The 25,774-nt window shown below is 38.4% G+C and overlaps 1 protein-coding gene across 1 annotated transcript; it reads right to left on the bottom strand.

Moving 5' to 3' along the window:
- Positions 1-12,692: 12,692 nt before the first annotated feature.
- On the bottom strand, positions 12,693-13,403 carry LOC147510292 (uncharacterized). Its single transcript, XM_086598073.1, has one exon. The coding sequence runs from the start codon at positions 13,401-13,403 to the stop codon at positions 12,693-12,695; it is 711 nt and encodes a 236-aa protein (XP_086454199.1).
- Between the last annotated feature and the right edge of the window lie 12,371 nt (positions 13,404-25,774).

The raw sequence follows: 25,774 nt of genomic DNA, 5'->3' as shown, positions 1-25,774 counted from the left end.
GATTCTAACAAAACGAATGAGAGTAATGAATTGAAATTATACTAATATGGCGATTGAACTTAAATAAGATGTTTACTTATACTATGATAATTGAATATTAAATTGTGAATATGGATAAGGGATTAGGGGGATTTGAATCCACTTGATGTACTCCTAATAAGCTAGTATAGATTATTGCAATCCTAATCAAATAAGATTAAGTGTTTGATCCCTAATTACTCATGACAATCTCTCTCAACTAATAATTAGCATGTGAGGAAGTTTAACCCATTCTCATGGCGAATCAACTAACTTACTAGAGTGAAACTCTTAAAAAGCAATAATCTGAATTAACATATCAAGTCTTCCTCAAGCTTCATCAAACCCCTCTAATGGAGGTTTAGCTAGAAGTCATTAGACTATTATAAACATATAAATAAGAAGAAGACATAATGAATAACAAACTTGGATTTTATTAATCTAATTGACTAATGAAGAACAACTAACTAAGTCTAAGTTCTAACTATCTATCTCTAATTAAGTATATTTATCTAAGTCTAAGTATATGAGAGTTATGCCTTAGTCCTTTATATATAAGAGAGGGCTAGGTTTACAATTTCATGCATGGGCATTGGAGCCATGTTTTGGGCCCTTAAATCAAGCCCAAAACCTAATTACATATGTCCAAAAAAGGTTTCTCTATTGGAAATTATTTAAACAGTATTTTCGTCCACTTTTACTCCTCCAATTTGCTCAAGGCCTAAACCATTAGAAAACTCTTTCCGAGCCGGTCGTTTTGACATATAATAGGCCCAATTCTGAGATCTGAGTCTAAGGATACGGCCTACGAAAGTTTTGTTAACTTTTCTGCTCTATTTCTGCCCCCGTTGACTTTGACTTTTCAGCTTTGACCGGGCTTTAAAAAAGTTTTTTCTCCTTGAATCTTGGCCTTTAATCATAGAACTTCTTAGTAACCAACCTTTGCTCCTTTATCTCGCAAAAGTGACATGTTTCTTCACAGATTTGACTCCAATGCCTAAAATACATAAACGCACGTAAACAGTATTAACTCATATTTATTATATACATAATTGGTCTAAATATAATGATATTAAGGGGTTAAAACTACAATTTTGGGCTCTTATCAAACCACCCATAAACAACATTTTGCTTGTCCTCAAGCAAATATGAGAAATTAATATAAGTGACAAAAAATGGAGTTATAACTAATCTCTTTTCGCCAAGTGCGATTGCATTGACCATATTCAACAAGGCCTTAAACCACTAGGAATTCTCTAGTGGATGAGTTATAGCCTCGTGAGAGTTTTCTAGAGAAAGTACTCACAAACTTCATCTATACTACAAGGACTAAGAAATAAAATTACTATTTCCTACTTTATTCTCAGATATGTATACATCTCAATAGCAATGAATACAGAATAATCAAGTCAAAATATAAGCTAATACGTGCATAATAATCAATAATCTACGAATAAACATATATATAATGAACTATGCTATGAAATACAATAATAGGTCCGTTTCTGAAACTTTGGAATAGCGTCCTTAAGTAGGTCCTCACTTATATGTCAAGACAAAAACCACTCTGATTTTTCCACTCAAGTTTAAGCTCACTCCGATTACCGCGTGGGCACACTTTACCTTACAATCTCAATGACACACAAGGAAGCCGAAGTCGATCAAACACATCTGTCACTTACTATCACACTAACCTATTCCTAATTGAGCTAGAGGTATTTATTAGGTGTTGCGGGGATTAGGTGATGGTTTAAGAATGAAGGAAATGGATATTCAAAAAGAACCAGTCTGAGATAATACAGTTTTCATATTATGTAACTAGAGAAAACCTTGTTCTTTACTTTGCTTCTACACTTTGTTTCCATCCTTAGCATTTTTTTTTCTTTTTCTTTTGGCTTTTGACTCCTTTGATTCTGTTTTTGGAGTTCTACCTTTTTATTTTTATTTTTTCTTTTCTTTGGATGGAAACTTTCTTTTCTTATTTGAAGCAACTAACAAATTCTTGGTTTCAAAGGTCTTTCTCTTTCCTATTCTTCATTTCTATTCTCAGACTCATTCAAAGATCGGTAGGCTCATTTTATTTTTACTTTGTTTTGTAAAAGGGTAAAGGATTTGCGGTTTAAGAAAGGCTAAAGAAAGGCTCAGAGGGGCGACTAGTGGAAAATAATTTCATAAGGTTTGAATTTCTTACTATATCAATCCAAAAAGGGCCTAAATTCTCGTTTAGGATATGGTATAGTGATCAATCAAGTGGTCGTGTGATTTCTCTATTCGAATTTACTTCTCCCTTGTGTCATTTCTCAAATATTTTACTCATATAAAGCTTTAGGCTATATTCTCACTGGATTTGTAGAATAAGTACTCTAGCCTAGATTTCAGAAACTTACTGCCAAACAATTATAGATACTCATGCAATACAGTTATAGAAAGATGCAATGATTATTACCTATGTATTAACTTAGATTTTTAAAAACTATTCTAATATAAGAGATAACGTGAAATATCTAGACTATTATCATCATTGAGAAAGAAACAATACCAATATTCCTAAGTGTATAGCATAAACTTTTTATTTATATTTATGAATTTTTTTTATTTTTTACTATAAAACAAGTGCATATTATACATGTATTATCCTAATAGGTGCCTTAATTTACGCGTGTTTCTATGCCACCCCCAAACAAGAACATGTTTTGTCCTCAAAGTATTAAAATAAGAAGGGTAGGAAATACCATGGAAACGCGTGAAAATTTCAGAGCACCTGCAAACCAAATTTATAACATACTAATATAGGTGAAGAAAAACAGACACAACTCTATATAGTTCCACCCGTTATTGGGATAACAAGAAATAAATTGCTTGGGACATAAGCAGACACAAAAAAAAATTAAAAAAAAAATATTACCTCATATCCAACATTTACACGTTGTCCTCCTCCTCAATAAAGAATTGAGGTTCCTTGGCATCCTACCACACCATGATAATTTGCCAGACCTCACCCCATTTATCATCTACAATTGCTAACCGGTTAAGCACCACTTGGTCAGATGGGGTGTAAGGGGCAACCCAATTAGGTTGTAGCCTCCACCCCGGCTACGTCATTGCACAAAATGAGCGTATAATGCAGTTGGTGGGTCGCACAATGTCAACCCACCCCAACCCAATCCATGAAACGGGCACAAAAATCCAGAAAGAAACATAGCATTATTCCACAAACTAAGACAGGCATAAGAAGATACTTATGCCTCATACTGTGGGCTTGCGCCAAACTAGAAACTAAGGTCTGGGGAAGGTCATAGAGCATACGTCCCGTGGCTAAAGCAAGAAAGACATTGCAAGTGGCATCATTTGTAGAAGAAAAATGCCATTCCCCTAATATGTTTAGCATGATAAAAAAACATCACCATGCGCACGTTAAAGGACAAGCTACCAAGGGCTACGTTATATTGCCCTTGGTCCTCTATACGGAAAATTCATGCCCCATAGGCCTCATGCAAAAACTCATAGGTGTAGACATACATATTATCTATCTAATAGCCCCATGGGTCTTGAATTTTAGCAGGCATAGAAAGCCCAATAGAAAATGCCAATAAGAACTTGGTTATATCCATTGTCTCATCCTCAATGGTGATGGAGAACACATGCTCTCCATCCGGTCTTTCAAAGAACGTACAATGCTCATAAAAATAAGTTGTAAGTGCAGGAGAATATAGTTCATCAGAGCTTACCATTAGCGGCTGCCTTCCTAGCCAGTATAATCACGTCGCGGAACCAAGATCCGTACGTGTCACTCGCGAACAAATCTTTGAATGACATCTCCGATATGATATGAGGAGACTTCATATCACACAACACACTCTAGAACTGCTGGAAACAACCTCGGAAGAACCTACAAAAAATCAGAACTGGAAGTGGTTATGGAGGTGAAGGGCGCGGGCGCACTCTTGCTTGACTCGATATCTAGTGATTTGAGGGCGGGCGCACTCTGACTTTAGGCAAAGTAGAGGGCGTGTGCACTCTATGTATGATGAGTGCTATGAAGTGAAAATCAAAGGCAAAATGAGAGATGCAAAGTGAGAGGTGTGATGTGAAGTTGAGAGTACACCAAGGATTTATAGAGAACTAGTTTCTAAGTTCCACAAGTTTCCCCACTAGTTAAGGCAACATGATGGAAAAAGACATTTCTAAATCCAAAATAGAACTAGACAAAGAGGCATGCCACAAAACCAAACCAATAGCTTTTTGGCTAGAATTAAAATAGCAATCATCTAATTATGACTCCTTGAGGTTGCACCAAACAACACTTGCTAATTCTAGCGACACCAAAATAGCAACATTCTCACATAATTCAATCATTATCAAGCAGACAATAATAATTCGACAAAAATACGTGGATATGATTAGAGGCATTGCTAAATAAATAATTCCACCCCAAAACAAGTTGGAAGGGTGGGATTCACGATACAAAACATATCACATGCCAAAAACTAAAACAACTTCAAATTAAATTAAAAAATAAACAAATACAGAATTCAAATATTAACTACTTAACTAAACAATTCGGAAACAAAATTTATGAAAAAAAAAGAAAACAAGTCTTAACACAACAAGAATACGAAATAAACTAGCCATGCGACGATGATGGGCCAGAGTCATCCGTCTTGCACCGACGACGCTCATGCCTCACAGAGTTATCAGAAGAAGAACCCTCATAAGGTGGCAAGCGTCGTAAAACTTCTACTTGGAATAGGCATTATTGGTTCATAAATGCATTCATGGTTCCCCAACGCTCATCCTCACACTGGACGAGAGTCTCCATGTTAGCTCGGAGATCCCGTTGACTATCACTGATCTTCTCAAAATTCTCATGAATTGTAACCTCCCTAGTCCGAAGATCCTCACAGATGGTATTCAGAGAACGCATGCCACGATGCAGTAAGGAGGCACGGGCTTCATCCGTAGTAGCCTTTCCCAAACTCCGGCATCAAAAAACGACGTCTCATCCTCATCCTCCTCACTCGATTCCGTCTCAACACCCCTATCCTCAGGCAACTTCCACTTCCTCTGAATACATTCTTTATAAATCCGTGGATTTGCATGCAACTTTAACATAATCCTATCAGTCTTCAGAACATAGCCCCATTGCATCATAATCTTTGTAATCAAAGTAGGGAAGGGTGCATTATTACTACCAACGTATTGAATCACAGCTAACAAAAAGTTGAGGATGCAAAAATCATACCTCTTCTCCTATAAGACCCAGAGAACATGCAGATAGTTTAAATTAATGTCACTGACTTTCGTAGTGCAATTGACATTCTGACCAACCCACTGAGCTACAACCAGTTGGTTGGTTCTCAGAGACGATTGTCAAACACAATGCGATTTCGCATTGTACTGCCCTTCCAATATCGTCTCTCTTATCAAAGCCTCGATTCCTCTGAACTTAGATTCTTGCAATGTCAGTGTGAGGAATTTTGTCTCAATGCGAAGAATCCTAGACAACACATCTGTACACAATTCCCTCCTCTTACCATTCACTCTCACAAAAATCTTCCGACCCTCAATCTCCATCTTCTATAAAAACTCAACACCAAATATGTGTGATAAAAATCATTTGCCGAATACCACAACCCTTTCCACCTCCTACTAATCATCTCGGTATTATAAAAGGGTAAAAATTGGTTAGAAGCAAAAGCTTGTTCCGGAAGAATTTTTTAGTTTTGAGTAGCCATTGGGGTTTGGAATTTGAATTTGAGTGGAATGCAAGGTAGGGAAGAGTTTTAATTGAAACTCTATTGAAAAAAATTAGAGTGGGTCGTGGTGGTTTTTGGATTTTTATTTTTTTATTTTATTTTTATTTTTATTTTATGTTATGGTTCGAAGTGTTCTTGGAGGCGTGGAGAAGATGAAGAACGCGAAGGGGTTTAAACGCGTGGGTTTTAACTTATTGGGCCGAAGCCCCAAACAAATTTCGAAATACCCATTATGTCCTATGCCGCGTAAAATTAAAACTAAAATATCTGATTCGTTAACGGTCCGATTTTTGCGAATAAGCTATGAAAAAGATCATCAAAGAGAGTACAATCCAATGATCTATAAAAAAAAATCTCAAATCTAACCGTGGTTGACATGTAAGAAAATGGAAAATGCCTCAAAGTACATGCATGATATAAGTTATGTGAGCAAAATGAATATAAATTCGTAGATAGTGTTAACCCGAATCAAAATATGACTAAACGACATAAATAACAAGAATAGGAAGTTGAGCAAACAAGAATGGAAAGACCAACACCCCACCCCCAAAGAAATTTTGAAAACATGGTTTAGAAAATTTGTTTAAACAAGTGGGTCTTTTAAAGTCAGATTCCCGAGATTTGTTAGATTACAATTTTTATGGTTTTAACTTTTTTTATTTTTTTATGAAGAAGTTTTAATATAAAAGAAAACAATAAAGCAATAAATCAAAATATGACTAAACGACATAAATAACAAGAATAGGAAGTTGAGCGAACAAGAATGGAAAGACCAACACCCTACCCCTAAACAAATTTTGAAAACATGGTTTAGAAAATTTGTTTAAACACGTGGCTCTTTTAAAGTCAGATTCCCGAGACTTGCTAGATTACAATTTTTATGGTTTTGACGTTTTCTATTTTTTTATGAATAAGTTTAAATATAAAGGAAAACAATAAAGCAATAAAAACATAATTCACACCATAGAGAAACATGACTAAAAAACCGAGAAAACATGCAAGAGTGGAAAACGTGAATTATGTTAAACGTGGAGTTAGGATTTGGTACTTATAGTCACACACTCCAAAGGGAGGGCCTGGTTACCTGAATGGTGCACTCACCAATATATGGAAATAAAAGGAAGTACACCAACAACAAAGGTCAGTCCTCATAAACAGGGTCCTGTAAAAGGACATCCTCCACATCTGGGGACATTAACTCGTGAAAATATTTTAATCGTTGGCCATTAAATTGAAAGGTATTGTTGTCCTTGGGATTTACCAAGGTGATGGCCCCATAAGGGGTAACTTCAGTAACCAGAAAAGGACCAGACCAATGGGTTTTTAATTTCCCAGGGAAAATGTGCAAATGGGAGTTGTAAAGCAAGACCTTTTGACCAACCACAAACTCCTTATGCAAAATTTGTTTATCATGAACACCTTTCATGTTAGCTTTATAATCTTTCAGGAGATCATAAGAATCGCTAAGGATTTCTTCAAGCTCATTTAATTGCAATTTGCGCCTGACACCTACCTCATCATAATTGAAGTTAAGGCTTTTTATAGCCCACATAGCACAGTGCTCTAATTCAACGAGCAAGTGACAAGGTTTCCCAAACACAAGTCTAAAGGGATACATACCTATAAGAGTTTTAAAAGCAGTCTGATATGCCCATATGGCATCTGTAAGACGCTTAGACCAATCTTTCCTATCAAGATTTACTGTTGTTTCTAATATTTTCTTTATTTCCCTATTAGAGACTTCTACTTGGCCACTAGTTTGTAGATGATAAGGAGTTGCCACCTTATGGGTAACTCCGTACTTTTTAACTAAAGAAGCAACAACTCTGTTGCAAAAATGTGTTACCCCATCACTGATGATGGCTTTAGGAATGCCAAAATGACAAAAAATGTATTCCTTAACAAAATACACAACTGTCTTATGGTCATTGCTACGGCAAGCCATGGCCTCTATCCATTTGGAAACGTAGTCCACAGTAACAAGAATATAAACAAAACCGTGGGAAACAAAAAAAGTATAGGAACCGTTATGGTCACAGTTTAAAAACCGTGAAAACCATGCGTAGCGGAATAAAGGTTCTCATGATTTTGGTTAGAAATTCATACATTTTTATCAACTGTGATTTCTCTGAGAATCCAAACTCTACAAATCAGTAACCTCTTGATCTTTTGTTATATTCTTATCCTTAGAATGGACGTTGTGTGGGCAACCATCTTCCAACCTTTTCTTTCTCTCTTTGCCTCTCTTTTCCAATCAAGTGAATAGTAAATTCGGCCAAGAAGAAAAGGTTTCTTTATATAAGCTACAACAGGGACCATGAGGAGAAATTAGGGTTAGGTCTCCTGATGGGCTTGAGCTTCCTATGTTCGCCCCGAACACACGGCCCAAGTCCGTCAACAAATGGCTTATTCCACTAAAGGTCATTGTTGCACTACCGCCCTAATCCCAAATTACGTGTTACATTTATGGGCTCTATATTATATGCATGTTGATCTCCCCGTGTTTAAGATATCGAATGCCCGTTGATTAAGTCAAGTTACTGACAACTATATTAATCAACTTCTTATATCCTTGAGTAGTACCACTCAACCTCATTATCATGTCTGATTAAAATCGACCTGCAGGGTTTACATGACAATCCTTATGAGCTCCTCAAGGGGATATCATCAGCCCGACTTCCTACGGGTCACAGATTCCTTCTATAATCAACAGCACACCTTACATACAATGTCATTACCCAATCCATCGAGTTTGTTGATTCACAAATGAATGTCACTCATTGATAATTTAAAGCAATGTACAATGCACGTAAGTGCCCGTTATTATATCCGGATTAAGAGGACAATCATCCATAATAACAGAGGTGTTTGTTCTCTTATATAGTCAGTATAAAGAGAAACAACCTCACTTGGTCCTGTTCAATACACACAAAGTGTACTAGTGTAATCCTGTAGTCAAGATAGACTAATACCAAATTATACTACAACCGTACCAATGGTTTATTCAAATCCATCTAGATTGTGAACGTTTACTTATACTTTATAAGGTACTGATGATATGATCTTCTGTGTGTCACCACACACCATATTATCTACAACATAAAGTATTAGACGCATGCATATAACTAATAACATATATAATATGCATAACATTTGCCCATATGATTCTCATTCAAAATATAAAGAATTAATGCATTTAGTATATAACCCTATCAAAAAGGACCCATGAAATCAATGCCCCAGACATCAAAAATTTCTACCACCAAAATGGGAATTAAAGGTATCATATTACGTTTAGCAATACGCCCAAGTTGTTGTCAATGAACACACGTCTTGCAATAAACTTTGGCATCTTTAAAAATGGTAGGCCAATAAAAACCACATTGAAGAACTTTAGCAGCCGTTTTCATACCACTAAAATGGCCACCACACTCTTTGTCATGGCAGAAGGATAAAATCTCATTATATTCCCACTGGGGAATACAACGACGAATAATCTAATCTTCACAATACTTAAAAAGGTAGGTCACATCCCAGTAGTATAGCTTAACTTTGGCCAAAAATTTCTTATGTTCATTTCTGGACCAAATATCAAGAATAATATCAAAAGCTAAGTAGTTCACAATGTCGGCATACCATGGTGCAGAAAAACTAGAATAAAGATGTTCATTAGGAAAATAATCAGGTATGGACTCTAAATCATTATCACTGTCATTGGTAAGTCTAGATAAGTTATCTGCAACCACATTTTCTACCCCTCGTTTATCCTTAATTTCTAGGGTAAACTCTTGTAGGAGAAGAATTTATCGGATCAATCTCTGTTTAACATCCTTTTTGGCGAGAATGTACCTAAGAGGTACATGGTCGGTGTAGACTAAGGTCTTAGACCCACCCAAACAAGGGCGGAACTTATCTAAAACATAAACCACAGCTAAAAATTCCTTTTCAGTAGTAGTGTAATTGCGTTGAGCATCATTTAAAGTTTTACTAGCATAATAAATTACAATCAATTTATCATCTAGTTTTTGTCCTAACACAACACCAACAACATAATTGCTAGCGTCACATATAAGCTCGAAAGGTTTAAACCAATCGGGAGGCTGTATAATCGGTGCAGATGTTAAAGTGGCTTCTAAAGTTTCAAAAGCCTGTTTGCGGTCAAAATTGAAATCATAGATGGCATCCTTTAAAAGCAGATTAGTTAAAGGCCTAGCTATTTTCGAAAAATCCTTGATAAAACGCTTATAGAAACCTGCAAGGCCTAAAAAGGCTCTAATGTCATGGACAGTCCGTGGTATAGGTAAAGACGCTATCTTATCTAATTTAGCCTTATATACTTCTATGCCATCACTAGATACAATATGACCTAACACTATCCCTTTTTTTTACCATAAAATGACATTTTTATCCCAATTTAAAACCAGATTTTTCTTCTCACATCGTGTCAACACCTGGGAAAGGTTAGACAGGCACTCATTAAAAGAGTCTCCATAAATAGAAAAACCATCCATGAAAACTTTCATAAAGCGTTCCACCATGTCACTAAAGATATGAAGGATACACCGCTGGAAGGTACTAGGAGCATTACAGAAACCAAAAGGCATCCATTTATATGCATATGTTCCAAAAGGACATGTGAATGTAGTTTTATCTTGGTCATCAGGATCGATAGTGATCTGAAAATATCCAGAATAGCCATCTAAAAACAATAATAAGCATGACCAGCTAGACGTTTGAACATCTGATCTATAAAGGGTAAAGGAAAGTGATCCTTTTGTTTCATGGCATTTAAGCATCTGTAATCAATACAGATCCTCCATTTCATAGGAACACGCGTGGAAACATATTCACCCGCAGTATTACGAACAATGGTAACCCCCGATTTCTTAGGGACTACGTGAATAAGACTTACCCATTCACTATCGGAGATGGGATATATGATCCCCGTATCTAGTAACCTTAAGACTCCCTCCCTGACCACCTCTTTTATGGCAGGGTTCAAGCAATGCTGATGTTTGCATGAAGTCTTCGTATTATCCTCCAAATGTATGCGATGCATGCATACACCAAGGTCAATCCCTTTAATGTTGTCCAGGGACCAAACGATCGCAAAACGATGTTCCCTAATCACCCTAATCAAGTGTCCCTCTTAATCAGTAGATAACTGAGAAGATATGATCACCGGATGACTACCATCCGGATCAAGCTGGATATATTTCAACTTAGCAGGAAGAGGCTTAAGCACAGGGGTTGGGAGGAATTGGCAAAAAGGATTCAGGAAGGGCCTCTTCTTAAGTAGTGAAAAACTATTTAGGTAAGAGGTCTTCAAACTCGGAAAGTGGAGCGTCAGAAGGATCTAAGACAGGGGTAGATGATAAGAGCCCAAAAATGTAGTTTTAACCCCTTAACAATAAAACTTTTAGACCAATTATGCGAGTAATAAATAAGATTTAATGCACATTACGTGTTTTTATGTATTTCAGGCATTGAAGTCAATTATGTGTAGAAATATGCCACTTTGGCGAGATAAATGAGCAAGGGTTGGTTGCTAAGAAGTTCTATGATTAAAGACCAAGATTCAAGGAGAAAAAAGCCTTTGCAAAGCCCTGTTAAAAGATGAAAAGTCAAAGTCAACGCAGGCAGAAACAGCACACAAAGTCAGTAGAACTTCTGAAGACCGTATCTTTAAACTCAGGCCTCAAAATTGGGCGTACCTTATGTCAAAATGACCGGATCGGAAAGAGTTTTCCAATGGTCTAAACCTTGACCCAATCAGAGGAGAAGAAGTGAACGAAAAGCTTATTGAAGTCAAAGCCAGCTGAAAAGGGCCCTGTGGACTGAAGAAATTGGGCTTTGAGCTCAATTTTCCGGCCCAAAACATGGATCCTCTGCCCATGCACGAAAATGTGGATCTGGTCTCCTCCATTTCCACACACAAGACTTAGCTCTTAAGTATCAATTAGCTTAGGATAGAAGGTAGCCATTAGAGAATAATCTAGATCTAGTTTTGAGTTTTTGAATTAGTTAATTAATTAGTTTTCATTCCATTAATTAGTTTCATTCCTTATTTTATATTAGTTATTGGAATCATTGTTTATCATTCATTAGATAAATAAAATAGTTAGTTCTTGATAATTTTGATTTTGTTATTTAAAATTGCTTAGATTTAATTTTTTTTTTTTTTTTTTTGCTAAAAGGTAATTGATTAACTTTAAAGAATAAAGGTTACAAGAAGAAAAAATAAGAACATTCTGATATGACTGGACTAAGAAGGATAAAACAACCATGTACCCTTCTCACTACAACAGTTCTTAGTGAGTAAATCTAAAATACGTAGTATTCTGGTTCTCAAGATGTCTCACGAATGGAGGTCGAGACTGCCACCATACACTTTGCCCTTTAGTTAGCCCTGCTCCATGTCTAGCCACGACAATCTGCTCCCAAATTAGTTTCCCTCAGTTGAGGTGATATTAATCCATGTTGCTTGCGTTTTGCAATAGCTGCCATCGTGCCACGACTCTCCGGTGCATATTACCTTGTTGGAAAGCTTGGACTATCTTGCGGAAGAGTCCGATTCCACCCATATATGCCTCCATCCCATTTCTATAGCTTTTTGTGACTCCTTCCACAATCGATATGTCTCCGCCATATAGTTGGTAGAAACTCCTAATCCCCCGCTGCAGCCCCAAGGAAAGCCCCATTATGATCTCTATAAACAAAGACCCCACCCCGAGAGATACGGATTACCCCTAGAACTTCCATCTGCATTCATCTTTAATACTCCAGGCGGGGGAAGATTCCAGTAACATTCGAAGATTTTTGGAGATTTTTGAAGTTTGTGGCTGAGTTTGAAAGCTCGAAGTACCTTCAAATCTCTCATCGAGTTCTTCATGTGTCCCGAGGACTTATGATAAGCCCTTATTGTTGCCTTCGAACCAAGAAGCAGATTTCTCTGAAGTTGGAACTCTTGCTGTCATACATTACCTTGTTGCGATTCTTCCATAGACTCACTAGGCTGGTCAGGGAGCATGCCTTCCACATATCCAGAATCAATGAGCTGTAGTGCTTACCTTGCTGCTGAATATTGTTCAAAGATTCCATGCTCTGGGTGAGATCGAAGCACTGCCCTGCATACTGCCACACCCGCTTTGCCAGTTCGCAATGGAATAGAAGGTGATCCAGTGTTTCCTCTTGTTCCCGACAGATGCTACATCGCGAGGCCAGCTGGAAATTTCTTCTTTTTAGCTGTTCATCTGTTCTTGCGGCACCATGAGCCAACTTCCACGCTATTCCTTGCGTCCTTGGTAAGATATGTGCACTCCATATGAAGTTACACCATACGAGCTTGTGGGCCTTGGCTCTTATGTCCTCATGCACTGCCGAGACAGTGAATTGTCCATTATGCGTTGATATCCATATTCTTTCATCTTCTCGGGTGCTATGTGGCTGCTGAATTTCTGCCTCTTCCATGCCAATGTGATTTAGCACTTGAGCCATGTTGTTAGAAAAATGCCAATTCTCTTCATGTATGCAATCAGCCAGAGTAGCTTGAAGCTTCATAATCTCCTTTCGTCCTCTCCCGGAAGAAATCATGAGATAGGTTTCCTCAGTAGCCAATTGTCCCTCCATATGTTTATATCCTTGCCATTGCCCACTATCCATCCATGAAAAGGAGCCATTTCCGTGAGGGCCCAACGTATTCCCAGCCACACTGTTGATGACTTGTAGTTGGACCATCCCCCAACTCTGTTAGTGTACTTGCCCTTCATAAAAGATGACCGATCACCGTCTTACGTTAGTAGACACCAAGCTTGTTTCATGAGCATTGCAAGATTGATGTCTTGCAATCGTCTTATCCCCAGCCCGCCTTCCTCCACCGGTTTGCATGTCTTATCCCAAGATACTGTTATTATTTTTCTCTTAGCTGGATTGCCACTCCAGATGAAGTTTCTGATGATGCTCTCACATTCCTTCAGAACTGATTTTGGCCATCTATAAATAGCTATGTTGTGGACAGGGGTGCTGTTAAGCACATGTCTTGCTAGAACCACTCTGCCATGAAAAGATAGCATCTTTCCTGCCCACCCTGAAGCCTTTCTTCTGATTCTGTCCACTAGAGGTGCAAGAGCCGCTTTAGTCACTCTTCCAGTAATGAGGGGGACACCAAGGTATTTTTCTGGCAAAGTACCTTCATTTATTCCCAGAGTCTCCTGTATTCGCACTCTCCTACTTTGAGTCATAGGGCCTAAAAAGATTTTGCATTTGCCCTTGTTTACTAACCGCCGAAGTGTCGATATCGGGTTTAGAAGCGCCAAATATTCTTAATACACTTCATATTAGCATTGCAGAATAAGAAAATGTCATCCGCAAACATAAGGTGAAAAGGGCTGCAGTACTTGGCATTGACCATATGCTGTATTTTTCCATCTTGAACCATTTTCGATATACCTCTGCTGAGACAGTCCTCTGCAAATGCGAAGAGCATAGGAGATAGAGGGTCGCCTTGCTTTAGACCTCTTTCTGCAGAGAAAAGCCCAATAGGGCCTCCATTGAGCATGATTGACATAGAATTGCTCGCAAAAGCTCCTTTTAGCCATTGTATTCATTTCACACTGAAGCCGACCTACTGTAACACTGCCCATAGAAAGTTCCAATCGATGGTATCGAAGGCCTGTGATATATCAAGCTTGATGCCAATGCTACCTCCAAATCTGGGTGTTTGCAGTTCGTTCACCATTTCTGATGCTAGTCCAATGGCTTGCTGAGAGTTCCTGTTAGCTATGAATCCATATTGTTCCTTGCTGATGCTTCTTTCTACAATTGGACTCAACCTCTTGGCCAAAATCTTGGTAATAACTTTGAACACAAAGTTAGATAAGCATATCGGTCTATACTTATTGAGCTGATTGGCATTCTTTTCTTTCGGGATCAGCACTATGAAATTGGCATTGAATCTATTGGGCAATCTAGCTTTTAGAAAGAAATATAGCACTGCCCTTACTAAGTCATGACCCACTATGTCCCAACAATGCTGAAATAAGTATCCACTGAAGCCATCCGGTCCAGGAGAGCTGTCTGCCTTCAGGTGGAACACTCCTGCCTTGACTTCTTCTGCAGTAGGGTGCTTTGATAAATTTACATTTTCTTCCTCCGAGATCATATTAGGCATGCCCTGTATCAGTTCCCAGTCCATCTCGTGTTCCACCCTTTTGATTTTTTCGGAGTAATGCTTGATTATGTATCTGCCAATCTCTTCTTGCGAATCCAACTTGAAACCATCCTCATTTTTCATTTCTGAAATTAAGGATTTGCTCTTGTTTCTGTTAACCATAGCATGAAAGAATTTTGTGCTGCGATCATTGTCATTGTCCCATTAAGTTTTTGATTTCTGTCTCCAAAACATCTGTTCTTGTTGCAGAAGAAGTTCCACCTTCTTTTCCTGTTCCACCATCATCTCAATGAATTCCTCTGTCACTGTTTCCGTCTCGAACTGGTTTTGCATGCGTTCCAGGTTCTTTGATTCCTTTTCTACTTTAGAAGTAATGTTCCCAAATACTTCTTTGTTCCATTTCTTGAGTAGCCTTGAGTCTTTTAAATTACGAAGTCGGAATAAATATTGAGTGCCCCCAAATGGGAATTTCCCAGCTTGCTTTCACAATGTCTCTGAAATTAGGATCGGTGCACCACATATTGAAAAATTTGAAAGGCATGTTTCCGGGCCTTGGAACATTGACGCCGCATCCCATAATCGGAGAGTGGTCTGAGCAGATTCTACTACCTACTTTGTAATTCCATCCCTGAAATTTAGAGCACCACTCTGCATTGCATAACATTCTATCTAGTTTCCCCATGATTTTGAATCTGCCTACTTGCTTGTTCCACCAAGTATATACTAATCCCGTGTTTGGGATCTCCATAAGCTGAGATTCACTAATACAATCTCGAAAATCATTCAAAGCTTTGCCGTTGGCGATTTCCTCCACATTTTTCCAAAATACTCAAATAGCCATTAAAGTCTCCTAGAACAAGCCATGGCAGATTGAATGAACTTATTTGCTTTATTTCATTCCACGGATGTCTTCTCGAACATATATGCAAGTGGGCATGTACTATCAGTAATTAGACATCCCTCCACCTCTGGCTGTGATTTGTTGAGAAGGCTGGCGTAGAAGAGTGGGAGTGATATTGTGGATTTCCAAAGAAGCCGGATGTTTGGAACACTATTCGTCTATCATTGAAGTAAGAAGAAGCACTCATTCCCAAAGACGGAGATAAGCACTTGAAATATCTCGGGAGTTATCATAGGTTCGGCCGATTCCAACTATGTCGGGATCCCATTTATTGATGAGCTTCGAGAGCACGATTACGTGGTCTTGTCATTTGCAATTCCTCTAATATTCCAAAATATGCACCTCATTGAGAATATAGAAGTTTTATTGTGGGAAATGGTGAAAGACACCTTTATCAATTCTCCCTTCTTCCAGTCCGAGACCTTGACCTTGATCCGGATCCGGTCAGGGGTTTTTTACATTCGTTGTACCGCCATTTTGGTTTACCATATTTCGAATCCTGAGAGTTTTCCTCTTGATCTTGGTCGCCATTTTGATCCTCCTCTACCCATGCTACTATATCAGCCCATCTTGTAAAATTTGTCGATTCTGGATCAGGTGGTTTATCATCTTCATCCCTATCGTGTTGCTTGTGTGCCATAAGTTGCAACACTCTCTCTGCCTCTATTTCTGCCCTAGTATCTTCCACCTGGACTATAGAAACTGTAGGCACTGAATCTTTGTCCTGTGTATTAGTATTTCTCAGAGTCCCTACTTCCACCTCTTGTGCATCCTCCTGAACTTCCTTTCTTGCAACAGACTTCGCATTCCCTTGTTCATGGTTCTGTTCACCCTGTGCTTCCGCACTCATGTCCTCTTGATTTTCATGCCTAGTACTTTGCTCCTGTTCCTCGACATTGATAGGCTCCTGTTCCTCGACATCAATAGGTTCCTGTTCCTCTACAGAGATTGGTTCATGCACTTCATTCGTTCCCATGATTTCTACATCTCCTGTTTCTTCCCCATTCTCACCAGGCGCCATCTCATGGATTTCCTCCACTTCCAGCCCCGCAAATCTATTTTGTACCCGAAGTTTCCGTAAAGTTTGTTTCCTTCGTTTGGCATCCAGATTGCTTCACCTTGCTTACTGGATTCTCCTTGTTTCTGTTGCCTCCCTCTTTTCCTTCGAACTTTTGCCGCTCCACATTCCGCTGGGGGAGTGGAGTCAGTTATAACCTCTTTGTCCTTATTCATAGCCCCTTTTAGTTTCCGACATTCTGTGACCAAGTGGCCAACTATCTTGCAATGTGTGCACATTTTGGGAAGCTTCCCAACCTCTACAGACTGCCAGAATTGCACCTTTTTGGTCTTAACATATATTTGGTCCGGTATTGCTTCTGATAGATCCACATCCACTAGGATTCTAACATAATACCCGTAATCCCTGTTAAGAGTTCCCTCGTCTATTTGCATTGGGTATCCCACACCTCTAGCAATTGACATCAACGCTTCAGGTTCCCAAAATTCCTGACTAAGCCCTGGTAGTCTGATCTAGACCAATGCGTGAGATTGTCTCTGGCTTTCTGGGCTGAAATTCGGAGTCCATTGACTAATGCACATCACATTTTTCTCAAAGTCCCATGCTCCTTTTGACCACACCCTATTTAGATCCTCTGCATTAGAGAATTTCAGAAATATATATCCCTTGCCAATTGGAGTGATAAGCCAATCCCCTGTTGGTTGCCAGATTTTCTTTGTTAGGATTCGAACTCTTTCGATTGGGATCTTCTGTAGGTCGATTCTACCCACCAAACAATGTTTATAGTATAGCATTCCCTTTTCATAAACTCTCTCCGGAATGGTGATGGCTGGATATTCACCCATCTTTTCCGGCATAGGAAGTTCATGACATTCCACCGGGGGAAGGTTTGTTTGTTTCGCTGCCTCTGCATAGGATAGAGATCGACTACTGGTTACCTTCGCAACCTGTTCACGTTCCTCAATCCTAACTTGTTTCTCCAACGACACCGCTTTAATACTTGCCACAACTCGTTGTATTTCAAATTCAGATATATCCGTGAGTTCTCTCTTCCTGGTTTGGAACTAACACTGTTATCAATGTAGGATTTTACCCAAACATGAAGAGGGCATAGAGAATGAAAAAAATGGATTTCCCACTTCAGAACTTCTACTGTGAACAGTAAAGGATTTTACCTGAAGGGGAGTTAAGACTTAAATATGATGATACGTAGACGATTACCCAACCTTTTAGAACTCTCACTGTATTGCAGTGGAGGATTTTGCCTAAAAGGGAAGGAAAGATGAGGTTTGAAACGATAGGAGTTTTCCACCAACTTTTCTTTTAACTAAAAGTGGCAAAAACTTGGACTACAGGATCATTACACTACTTAAGATATATGACATCCAGTCGCCCAAAACATGGTCCCCATTGTTAAACCAATGGTGTGAATTTCAATTCTTGTTTGTTAATGATTTCTTAGTTGTTAATTTAGATTCCAATTATTGTTTAGTTAAATTTAATAAAGTTAGAATATTTACATTATGTCTTATTCAATTTCATATGGAAATGATAGCATAATAATTCTAGGCTAAACCTCCATTAGAGGGGGTTGAAGAAGCGTTGATGAAGCTTGATCCTTGTTAACTTAGAAATCGTCGTGATAATCTATTCAATTCGAGAAAGTGATTAGTTCACCATGAGAATGGGTTTGGTTGCTTCACATGCTAGTTATAAATTGGTAAAGATGCCATGTATAATTAGGGATTAAAATTACCATTTTTGATATGTGAAACATTGAAATTGGATCACGACGAATCTATGTTAGTTGATTAAGTCGAGTTAAGGTGGATTCAATTCCCCCTAATTCTTTATCTAGATTCAAACCTTAGTATTCCGTAGCATTTCATAGTTGAATCATTATAGTTAGTATCTTGTTATTTAATTTGCATCGTAGTATAATTCCACCATTACTCTCATTAGACTATGGATAGATTCGCAATATTAGAAAACATTGAATGCTAAAGAACTAGGAGTGGAACAAATCTTCTATTCCAACTCTATTTCAATACTATCGAGAGTAGAAATCTTTGATAAATAGTATTCGTAAAAGTTTTACTTCTACTTACGTTGAAAAGTTTATCTTTTATTTGTGAGTAAGAGTTAATCTTTTTACGTTTATCGAATGGCGCCGTTGCCATCTTAGTTCCCTTTAGTATTGTTTTCTTTAGAATTGTTAGTTTTCCAAAGTCCCATAACCCACCCACCCTTGTTTGATTCTCACTGTGGTTGTCCGTTTCAACACTGAAAATTTTCCTCGCAGAATTACACGGAGCGCAACCCGCGCCCTGGGCAAGCTAAATTGGAGTGCCACCCGCGCCCAAACGCCTAGAACTCCACTTTTTGGCTGAGCCCGACCTGTGCCTTACCAAGGCAAAACACGAGTGCCCCCCGCGCCCAAATGCCTGGAACTCCAGCTTGACATGAGCGCCACCCGGGCCCTACTTAGGCTAATTCTGAGCGCGACCTGCGCCCTCTGCTGAAACTGCTCAATTTCCACAGGTTTGTTTCAAACTTCCATTTCTTTCAAGGTTTTCAGTGTTCTAACTTGTTATACACACTGAGCACGCGTAAATAAGACGCTATTCATAAGCGAAGCAAGGAGGCATTCAGGTACTCTTTTCTTCCACACTTCGCATCTCCTGTTAGAGGTTCATACTAGCATATCGGGATTGTTTGGAGTGCTGTTGTGTTTCGTTAAGATTGGTCTTAACCTTGCATGAGATTAAGGTCAGGCTGAAGAAAAACGCCTAACATAATCAACCAGCAACGTCAACAAACACGCCTTTCTAGTATATCACTCACTACACCTCTAGCTAATATACCACACACACCACCTGAAATAATGGCTGAAGAAAAAGAGTCTCCTCTCTCTAACTTTTACAAAGCCTTGAACGATAGCTCTAAATCTTGCATTGTTCTATCAGACCCAGTGGGGGATTTCCGAATCCCCCCAAATATATTTAATTTGTTACCCGTTTTTCATGGGTTAGACCATGAAAAGCCTTATCAGCACATGCGTAGGATTGAGCAAGTCCTTACTACATTCCACCATCCTATGGTTTGTGCTGAACAAATTAAACTGAGGGTATTTCCTTTCACTTTAGCCGATAAGGCGGCGTCTTGGTTAACTGCCCAAGCGCCTAATTCTATGGACTCGTGGGTTAAACTTGTTCAACTATTTATGGAATATTTTTACCCACCACTGAAGACAGATGAAATTCTTTCCAAGATTCATTTCTTTCGACAGAATCCTCATGAATCATTTTCGGAGGCTTGGAATCATTTCACCGATCTTCTTATAGAGTGTCCACACCATAAACTAGTGAAAGACACGTTAGTTCGTGCCTTTTTCAAAGGACTTCTACACCACCATAAAGAAGTCCTTGACATAATGAATGGGGGTAGTTTCCTAAGTAAGGGAGCCTCAGAGGCTTATAAATTTTTAGAAGATCAAACTAAGCGTGATAATAACTGGGGGGTAGTGATGATACCTCCCGTTCCACTAGTTCTTCTACAATAGTTAAGGCCGCCGGTATGTTTTAGATGAAACCCGATCCGGAACTTAAAAATTTAATCGAATCTCTCACTAAAAAGGTAGAGGCTATTTCTATTCAACAATAGTCTATTCCCATCATGAATGTCAACACCAATCCATGTAATTTCTATTTGAGTCTAGAGCATCCCGACTCCTATTGTCCTCTCGCCTATGAACAACAACAATCACAACAAGTTAATGTTTGTTCCATTAATAGCGAACCTAACACAGCTTGGCAACAAAACCCCAACTTCGGTTGGCGAAATAATCAACAACCTCCAAGGTTGTTTAACCCAAATGTTAAGCCAACAAACAATTCCAACCAAGGTCTACCAAGGCAAGGACAAGGTCAGGGTAATTATAATTATAACAACCAAGCTCAACCACGACAAGGACAAGGTCAGGGTAATTATAATAATTATAACAATAATAATTATAATACTAATAGAGATATCGTTCCGGTAAATAATAACTACCAAAATTCACCCATTAATAATCAACGTGACATAGTTCCTATCACACAACCAGTAGCAAATACTACTCCACAACCGGATCGTTTCGATACCTTTATGCAATCTTAACAATAGATTTTACAAGCCATCCAACTTTCCTTATAGCAGTTAGCTCAAGAGAAAGTACAACCCAAAGGTGTGTTTCTAGGACAAGCGATACCTAATCTTAAAACACCAAACACAGCCTTTGAGGTAAACGGTAATACTAGTAACGAAAATGCAAACGTAGGTGAGATAAATTCCATCACCACTCTCCGTTCAAGTAGAATGGTGGATAACAAAGTAACAATGTCTATAGTTACACCACCAATAGTCCTTACACCAGATATTACACTAGATACCGAAACAGAAACTAAATATCCTACCCCTGTAAAGGTACCAGTTAAACCACAGCCTAAGAAACAGAAAAGCAAGGTTAACCATCCTGTTGATCCATATGCTAAATATAGAGAGAAACCATCGTTTCTTCATAAATTAGTTATGTTAAACAAGGATACAAATTTTGACGAGATTAGGGAAGTTTTTAAAAATCTAACGATAAACTTACCTTTTCTGGAAGCAATTAAAAAATTACCTCACCATGCTAAGTTTCTCAAAGAGTTGTGCACTAAAAGGCGTAAAACAAATATTCCTAAATATGCCTTTTTAACTGAACAGTTTCCAACTTTAATGGAACACAATAGAATCGTTAAGTATAAGGACCCTAGTTATCCTACTGTACAATGCACCTTAGGAGATTCCCACAAGACGACCACTTTACTAGACCTGGGGGCGAGTGTTAACTTACTCCCTTATTATTTATATAAACAAATAGGTCTACAAGTGATGCAACCTACAACAATAACGTTGCAATTAGCTGATAGGTCAATCAAGTATCCTAAGGGTGTAGTTGAAAACGTGCTGATTAAGGTTTAGGATTTCTACTATCCTACGGATTTTGTTATCCTCGATACAGAAGTTGCTAACGACTCTGTTCCGATCATTTTAGGGCGCCTTTTCTTGGCAACTGCCAATGCGCTTATAAACTGCAGTGACGGTTCGATGTCCTTATCCTTTGGCCATCTTTCCGTTGAGGTTAATGTTTTTAAAACAATTAAATAGTTTCCTGATACGAAAATCGATGGAGAGGTTAGCATGATCGAGAGTTTAGCTCATGATTATTTCAAAACCACGTTTTCGGATGACCAGATGCACAAATTCCTTTCCATTGGAAGTTCCAACTTCGACAAATACTCCTTGGACATAGAGAAAATTAGGGAAGATTTCCTTCAACTCTTTTGCAACTCTTCCCTGCCACCTTCGCGAGTCCCACCCTGCCAACATCCATTTATCCCTTGACGCTATGATGGAAGATGAATTTTTCACCCTCTATCCCAGTGATTCTTTTGCACCACCTATTAAGGAATGTCTGGCATATCTCAAGGCTTCTAATGATCTAGACCTAAGAGCTCTAGCTGACACTCATTCATCTTCCATCACCAATTTTCCCCACTTTCCACCTTTTCAAAGGAACTTGGAGTTTGCGCTTGACCCTTTTGTTTCTTCTGTACTTAATGATTTTCTAAATCATCTTAATACAAAAATAATTCCCAAGGGAAAGACACTTGACACCTTCATTTTTAGAATTGAGATAGTTCCCACCTACACCATGAATGAGTTTTGTACCAAACCCACATTCTCATTTCTTCCATTCCTTACGTCTAAAATTCATCCATATCCACCATATCTTCCACAAACATCCATTTTCTCACGATCATTCACTTGGACACCCTCTCGTTCAAAGATGAAAAAGAAGGTGCATGCGTGGTTATGTTCTAGATCTATCAGACTTCGTTTCTATTTTACTAAGTTGCGTCGTAGAAAATCTTAGTGTTTGATTCTGTTTGGGGGTGCATTCCATATTATTTATTTATGGGAAGACCCACAACTCTTTAGGTTGTTGATATATGGAAAACTGCAGGGTATATGTATATATCCAGTTATTTGTTAAAGTCTCGAGTATCTGACTATAAACGACTCATTCTGTTGTTTGGTGTACTTTCTTACAATTCCATACATTGGTAAGTACACCATTCAGGTTACCGGGCCCTCTCTATAGAGTGTATGGCTGTAAGTATCGGATCCTAAGTCCACGGTTAACATAATTCACATTTTCCACTCTTGCATGTTTTCTCGGATTTTGAGTCATGTTCCTCTATTGTGTGTATTATGCTTTTATTGCTTTATTGTTTTTCTTATATTAAATCTTATTCATAAAAAATAAAAATTGTTAAAATCATAAAAATAGCAATTTAGGAAATCTCAGGAATCTTACTTTAAAAGACCCGCTTTCAAAACAAATTTTCTAAACTTCGTTGCCAAAAATTTGTTTGGGGGTGGAGTGTTCGTTTTCCATACTGGATTGTTCAACTGGCCATTTGAGTTGCTTAGACCATTTTATTGTATTTCGATTCGGGTTGACATTCTCTATGAAATTAGATTTCATTCGTTCGCATAATTTACATTATGCACGCACTACAAGGCATTTTCTATCTTCTTATATGTCATCCACGGTCGTAATAGAGTGTTTTATAGATCATTGGATTGGAAATTCTCTCCTGATCATTTCCATAGCTCATTCGCAAAAATCGGACCGGTAACGAAGCGGCAATTTTAGTTTGAAGTTGCGCGAAAACTCGACAAAAATCGAAAAATCAAATTGGGGTTGGGCCCAAACTCGCACGCACATGCGTCCCTTTCCTTCAAACCAATAGTTCGCGATTCCATCTCCCACCACTACCATTAACAAGCTTTAAACAAAACAAAACAAAAAAAAAAAAAAAAAAAAAAAAAAACCCTAACTTAGCCCACGCCCAAGTTCATTTCCAAAACATATTTTCTTCTCCAAATCATTCTCCCACCAATTTCCACCCCCAAAAACATTAGAAAAATTTGAAAAATCAACAAAATTGGAACTGTCGCGCCACCCACGCGCCACCACCATCATTTTTTTTTTGTAAGGTTATTTCACCTTGTTTCCTACACCTTCTACAAACCCTCAAATCCTTTCAAAACTTTCAATGGCTCTAAGACGAAGAATTCTGCCGGAACAAGCTTTTACGGCAGACTGCTTCGCACCGTTTTACAGTGACGAGATGATTAGGAGGAATTGGAATAGGTTGTGGTACTCGACAAATGATTTTTACCACTCCGATTTAGTGGAAAAAGTTTATAAGAAGAGAGAGTTGGATGGTCATAAAATTTTCATGAAGGTGACTGAGACTAGGAGAGAATTATCGAGAGAGAAGTTGGCTGAGATTTTAGGCATTACGCCTGAACGCCACCTCGATGCCACCATGCAGGAATCACAGTATACTGGAGTTCCTACATTGATGAATGACACTCTCATGGAGGGTCAATACAATCCAAATTCTCATTGTGCTCGACAGTCATCTATGCGAACCAACCAACTAGCTGGAGCTCAGTGGATTGGTAAGAACGTCATTGGGAAGGAGAAAGTGAGCGACATCGGTTTGACATGTCTGCACGTTATCTGGATATTGCAAGAGAAGAGGTATGAATTCTGTATCCTCGAGTTTTTGATAAATATGATTAGAGGAGTTGGGAAGAGTATTGCACCATTTCCTGGTTTAATTACGAAGATAATGTTGTCTTAGGAGGGGAAACCAAGAACTGAGCGGACTATGTTGAAATTCCATTCAAATGAAACTATTTATACGGAGTGCATCCAAAAGACTTGGATGTTGCCGGAGGACAGGATGGTTGATTCGGATGAGGAAATGGAGGACATGACATGTTTGGATGAAGATGCCTTGGAGAGGTGTACGTCTGATTCAGAACGCATGTCAGTGTCGCATACTGGCGTGCGTTGCATTTATGCTATTTGTGAAGATATATAAGATAGGCAAATTAAAATTCAAATGAAACAAAATACCTTCAGACGAGTTTTGAAAACCTCGAAAAGGGTCAGGATGATCTCTTGTATAACAAGGGAACACTCCTTCCGCGTCACGATGCGCAATATAAAGAGTTGAAGTCAGAAATGAAGGCAGCAATGGAAGCACAACGCTTGTTCCAAGTAGAGATTCTACGACGCATACCACCCCTGGAGGTTTCTATTTCCGATGAGTCTGAGAAGCATGAGCGTCGTCGTCAAAGGACGGATGCCTCGGGCCCTTCTTCATCTCAGGCCCCATCTTCATCCGATGCCCAATCTCCATCTCAGGGTCCATCTTCATCATGTGGCTAGGTTTTCTAAAAATATGTTATTTCGATGTTATTTAATTGTTTTTATTGTTTTTATTAGTCTGGATATTAATTTTTTTTAAATTCAGTAGTTAAATTTGAATTCGGTAGTTAATTGTATTTGAATTTCAATTTTAATATAATTTGGTTTTTCAAATTGTGCTTTCATTTTATTGTTAATCCCACCTTCTCGAATTGTTTGGGGGTGGTATTATTTACTAGAACATGATTTGTTATATGATCCTCACTTTTAGAAGTTGTTCTGGAGGGATGGTAGAGAATATTGCCGATATGGGCATACCTATGATTAGATGTTGTGATAGCATGAAATCTTAAAGAGTTTAGAAGTTACTATTCTAAATTAAATCTAAAAGATATTAGGGTTGTTTTAGAATCAAGAATATGGGTTGTTTCCGTTTTCGGTTTTGGAAATATTTTGTTTCCGGCAATTGCCTTAAAACTTTTTGGCAACTTGCCGATTTGTTTTGGAAGATCAAAACCTATATAAACTTCCTTCATTCTACACTCACAACTCACACTACACCTCACTTTCATCTCTCACGTTTCCAATTTTTCTT

This window comes from Coptis chinensis, chromosome 3, assembly GCF_015680905.1.
Source record: "Coptis chinensis isolate HL-2020 chromosome 3, ASM1568090v1, whole genome shotgun sequence".
NCBI lineage: Eukaryota > Viridiplantae > Streptophyta > Magnoliopsida > Ranunculales > Ranunculaceae > Coptis > Coptis chinensis.
The sequence above is the reverse complement of the archived record's forward strand: the minus strand, read 5'-3'. Positions and strand labels throughout refer to the sequence as shown.